The 5,125-nt window shown below is 41.7% G+C and overlaps 1 protein-coding gene across 2 annotated transcripts; it reads right to left on the bottom strand.

Annotated features, from left to right (window-relative positions):
- Window positions 1-495: 495 nt before the first annotated feature.
- LOC148036577 (uncharacterized) lies at window positions 496-4,654 on the bottom strand. 2 transcript variants are annotated; one of them, XR_015690955.1, is made up of 8 exons: window positions 3,545-4,654; window positions 3,117-3,233; window positions 2,794-2,972; window positions 2,319-2,412; window positions 2,106-2,183; window positions 1,523-1,624; window positions 1,187-1,434; window positions 496-835 (listed from the first exon to the last, which is right to left on the bottom strand). XR_015690955.1 is itself a non-coding variant. In XM_087678568.1 (7 exons), the coding sequence occupies exons 1-7, from the start codon at window positions 4,001-4,003 to the stop codon at window positions 1,312-1,314; spliced, it is 1,152 nt and encodes a 383-aa protein (XP_087534694.1). In that variant the 5' UTR covers window positions 4,004-4,654; the 3' UTR covers window positions 925-1,311. The 2 variants fall into 2 exon arrangements, 1 of the variants encoding a protein (XP_087534694.1); XM_087678568.1 differs by lacking the exon at window positions 496-835 and having other exon boundaries at window positions 925-1,434.
- Between the last annotated feature and the right edge of the window lie 471 nt (window positions 4,655-5,125).

Here is a 5,125-nt window from a genome sequence, read left to right as displayed (position 1 = left end):
ATTCATCTAGCTAAGCCATGCATAATCAATGTCCGCACATGTTGAGCTTGCCATCTCTAACACCTCCCCGTCCAAAGAGAAACTCTTTGTAGTAACTATTTTTTTGTGGTAGCTAATAATCCTCCTCTTCTTAATCCACTTGGTGCCAATAATCTTCCTCTTTTCTAGCCAATCCATTAGCTTCCAAGTATCATTCTTCATTACATTGTCATCCTTAGCTTGTATAGCAACTCTCCAATTGGTTCACCAAATGTTTCTTTCAAGTCTACTAGCTGCTTTACTTCTCTGATAATCTCAACCATCAAAGCCATATTGACTATATAAGCCTCCTTCATAGCATATCCCCTTGGATCGTGCATGGCCAAAGTGAAACTCCTTAGAGTCTCTTTTTTTCTGTCCAAATACAAACATAAGATCCAAGGTTGGTGTAATGCTTTTGCCGTTACTTCAGCTGCTCTCTTGATGATCCATGTACTCATGCATTAAAAGTACTACCTGGCATCCCAGTGGTCGTTGCCACAATAGTAGCTTAGCTGCAATTGGGGAATATGGATGTAATGCTGGATTTTCTTAGTGGTGGGCTTGATGTTGAAGTTCAATGTAGAAGCTGGACTAAGCAGGTTCGACTATATACATTATCATCAACGTCATCGTAATCGCTATCTTCATTGTAATCATCTGCACGGCATCTTCATCACCATCTCCATTGCAATCATCTACATAGCTGGTTAATTCAAGATCTGTGAATCTACTACACCGAGTGCCTTACTAGTACTATACCAGTACGGATGAGGCCACCAAAGGCTGATTTGATCCCTCTCTGATACCAACAAGGCTGCAAAGAGAAGAAAAAATTTGTTAAAGACAAACCCTCTTGCAGCAGGAATACGAAACTTGTTACAGATACGTGTATGGAAGTCCTAACAAAATTCGACGTTGCTGTGAGTTAACAAGATTATAAAAAACCTGGCATTGATATACACCCTGAAGATGTTGCATATGGCAAGTGAAGTATATATTTCTGATAGGAGTTACAAACTTAGCCCTTCAACAAGGGCTTCAATTCAACTTCTTGTTTGATTAATCAGTGATGTGTGAGGCTGTATTGACCTAGCATATATCAATTGCCAAGCCTAGTTGTTATCATATTGCAGCAAAGGCAGGCTTCCATAGCCTAGTATTTCACCTGTACATTATCCTCTCTTTGAGGTAATGTGAGGAGAAAGAGCTTGAGCCACCAGGCAAAAAAGGGCTCTTTTTACATATGAGACTCAGAATAGATGTACAAATAGGCTGTTGCCGATGCATCAATTACTTATCGGAACCTGGATTTCTGTAACCTCTGCCTAGCCCTTCCATGACTGCCTCCTGATGTTTCAGTCTATGGTTTGCTACTGCATTGGTGGTCATGGGTCCAATTTCCTCAAAGGCCACCTATACAGAAGAATGCAATATGTTTAGTACTAAATGCAGTGTATTTGAACAGTATATCTAATACAACAACCAAGAGAGAGATTCTAACCTTGAGCAGTATATCAGGGTCGTATGAACCTCGTGCTGCCCTGTTAAGGATGTTGATGATTTCACCTAGCTGTTTCTTGCACAGAAGCTGATCTTCTTTCATCTGAGAAGTCAACATTATGCATACATGTTCATTCAGATGATATTAAGCATTGTGAAGAGTTCAGCAAACAGTCCTTTAACAAGAACACCCATCCTTCATCTTTATAGGCTATCAATTCTGCTGCACAAATCACTTAGTCACTGCCGTCATGCTTTTCAAGGGAAGGCTTAAACTCTGATAGGTTCATTCAGATGATATTAAGCATTGACAGTGAAGAGTTCAGCAAACAGTCCTTTAACAAGAACACCCATCCTTCATCTTTATAGGCTATCAATTCTGCTGCACAAATCACTTAGTCACTGCCGTCATGCTTTTCAAGGGAAGGCTTAAACTCTGATAGGTTTATCCAGCCATCTATTCATGGATCTCATGCTCAAGAGAACACCCCAGATGGTTCTTCAAAATACAGAAGAAACCACTGTTCAGCATATCAAATGCATCTCATCCTCAGGGTTATTTAACTGTGACACTACATCCTCACCTTGAAAATAGCCAAGGCAACTCTGAACACGGTTCTAGCCCCTTCATTGAAAAGCACATCCCAGACTCGCATTGCTGTCTGCAGACATATGGATAAGGGTCAACAAAAATCTTCCTCTACTTATAAGAAGCTAGTAGTCGGTGTCATATTGTTAAGCTACCTACTGCATTATTTTGACCAAGTGAATGGCAAAAGAAGATGAGAATAACCTACCTCTGAGGGAAGACTCTTTGCAAAAAGGCATAAGAACCATTCTGTGATGACAAGTGACACATCAAAACCAACGTAGTCTAGGTGCTTTGCCAACCTGTGTAACAATGTTAAGGTCACACACATCATTCTTAGAAAATGGTTAGCTGGTTAAAAATTTTACAGATAAAAGGGATCAAGCAGAAAAGAAAAGTTCAGGTTCAACAAAACCAACGTAGTCTAGGTGCTTTGCCAACCTGTGTAACAATGTTAAGGTCACACACATCATTCTTAGAAAATGGTTAGCTGGTTAAAAATTTTACAGATAAAAGGGATCAAGCAGAAAAGAAAAGTTCAGGTTCAACATGAGAAAGGTTGCCCTGCTTCATCATAATGAAATGTGCTTGGATCCAAGCACAGGGCATGAAGTCTTAAGAGTCTCAACTTGAAGAAATGGGATGTGATAATCTTTCTGTAATGACACAATTATACAACTAACCTTGGGCAGCTCTTCACAAGCAGATCTTTAAAGACTCCCTGCTCAACACGGCAGCCAGAAAGATCATCGCTATAACAATCTTTCATTAGTATGTTCTCCACAAGTACAGCCAGCATCCAGAAAGCTGCTTCCTCACTTTTCATCACTAACAAAAGCAGTGCAGCTACATAGTTCATTCCCTGCCAGCACATAGCTTTGATTTTAGGGCAATCAACTTTGCAAAACTCACACATTTCTGGCTGAGTCTGCAGAAAGTAAGCTGCCACAAACACATATTACTTGATAGCAGTAATCCAAGGGCAGGTGCAAGTGTCTAGACTCACTTGGCAATACCCTACTCGGGAGTCGCGGAAGGAGTAGGCCACAAGTACTCGACGTAATGCTGCATGGCCTGCTGGAGTATCCAGCCAGGGGTGTGAAGGAAAAGTCCGAGCAAGATCCTGAGATCAATAATGACATGTTATGGATATAGCCTTTTCAGCAATTTTCTAACCATTATGCCTTCTGTGCTGATTGTCTTGAATAAGCTATGTGAAAGAATCATAGGTCTGAATCTTACTAGATCTGGCACAGCGAGGAAATTCTAAGCCATGGATGTGTAGTTTAAGTAGAAGCTTTGTGCATAGATATGTTTTGCAGCCAATCATTACTATAGGCAATGTGATATATTATTATTTCCTTCAACTGCTCTTTTCAAACTCTCAATCATTCCTGCCTAAATAATGTGTAATGTCATGCTGAGATGCTTTACCTGATCTATCTGCTTAGTTGCAGCTGTTTCTTTCCCCTGAACAGCGAATATTAGGTCTTTATAGTAGGTCTCAGGAGCTGTTGCATGCTTCTTCGCAGCTCCAGATACCACCATCCACACTTTTGGCCTTAATGCAGGGGGTATTCCTTTCCTAATGAGCTTCTTCAGCTCAATGATGTTGGTCAAGGTCACAAGATTAGTCTCGGAGAAGCATGATATCCCAGGTTGCAGATACCATCCTGCTCCTTTGCTAGCTTCGCACAGCCACCATTCCCGGCCCTGTTTCTTCATCCTTTCCTTGACTTCCTGGAGCACTTTGGCCTCTTCAATGGTCACAACTACTTTAAACTTGTAAGAATCAAGCATGGTCATGGCTATATTGTTGCTCAAGGCAATCACCCCTTTCCACTTCCTCTTCTGCAAACTCCATTTCTCAACAAGATGTGCAGTTAGAGCCATTATACCAGGTTACTGGGAATGTATTGATGTCATAGCAGTGTGATTACTCTTTGGGAATGCCACGCGTAATTAAGAATCCGTTCAAATTCCAGGAAATTAATGCTTGAATACAAACATCGACAAGGTGATCAAGTTGCTGAATCTAGTCTAATTAAGCATAATGTTGAATCAGGCACAAGTTAAGCAGGATACTGAGGGGGATGTGATTCTGACTTGCTTAGATCATAGGAAATCGGATGGACGTCTAGTCAAGAGGATCAGAGAAAGGTCAGAATTTCTGACTGTTCTGTCCCATTTTGATTGGAGCATTCTCTGATATCGTTCCCTTTCATGACATTGCAGAATTAGGTTTGAGAGAGAGAGAGAGAGAGAGAGAGAGAGAGCACAACACAAGGTAAATCTGATGTGAGGTTGCGCAAGAGAGAGGGGCTTTCTAGAGAAGCAAGAAGTCTGTGGATGGTTATGGCGACTTAAGCATGCGATGGTCTGTGCGCGTGTAGGCTGAGAGAAGGGTTGACCTTGAGACTAGAGAACGGTTCAATGGCGATTGAACGCTTCAACTCCTCTTCGTTTCCCTAGCCCAACGTTCATCAAGATACGCAAAAACAGTGAGAGCAGAAGAGAGAGAGAGAGAGAGAAAGAGAGAGAGAAGGAGACCCAGCAGAAGAAGAAGGGAGCCCACAGGGACAGATGGATCTTCCACTCTTCGCTCGCTTTTTCTTCGGGATGTGGGAAGAATGAGGAACCGCATCATGACTCCATCTCTCTCTCTCTCTCTCTCTCTCTCTCGCGGTAAATACCTTTTGAAATTTGACCGTTAGGAAATCAGTCCCATATTACCACCATCTACTAGGTAGCACTTTTTTCTTTGTAATCCCAAAGTAAACTAAGTAGAACGTTAGAACTAGCGCCTTCCCAGTGTCCCACCATCCCATTCTAAAGCTCACAAAAAGGAATCATAGCCGGTTTTGTGCCTATCAAAACTTTTGCAAATATGCAAAAGTTACCAAACATCTCTTCATTGTGTCAACATTAGTGTTGTTTGTCGACTGCGTGAAAAGGTGAAGCGAATGTGTGTAGGTTGTTTGGAAAAGGGGCCGTCGGAAGCCTCCCTAAGCAAGG

The sequence above is a fragment of the Lygodium microphyllum genome, chromosome 5, assembly GCF_053477565.2.
Source record: "Lygodium microphyllum isolate KBCC chromosome 5, Lygodium_microphyllum_v1.1.10, whole genome shotgun sequence".
Taxonomy (NCBI): Eukaryota; Viridiplantae; Streptophyta; class Polypodiopsida; order Schizaeales; family Lygodiaceae; genus Lygodium; species Lygodium microphyllum.
This window is presented reverse-complemented; position numbering and strand designations above follow the sequence as displayed.

Excerpts from the sequence above, each read along its gene's own strand:
- LOC148036577 (XM_087678568.1), bottom strand. The coding sequence starts at position 4,003 with ATGGCTCTAACTGCACATCTTGTTGAGAAATGGAGTTTGCAGAAGAGG. Across the intron at positions 3,234-3,544 it reads CAACTAAGCAGATAGATCAG|GATCTTGCTCGGACTTTTCC; the intron begins GTAAAGCATCTC and ends TATTGATCTCAG. Across the intron at positions 1,435-1,522 it reads ACCCTGATATACTGCTCAAG|GTGGCCTTTGAGGAAATTGG; the intron begins GTTAGAATCTCT and ends TCTTCTGTATAG.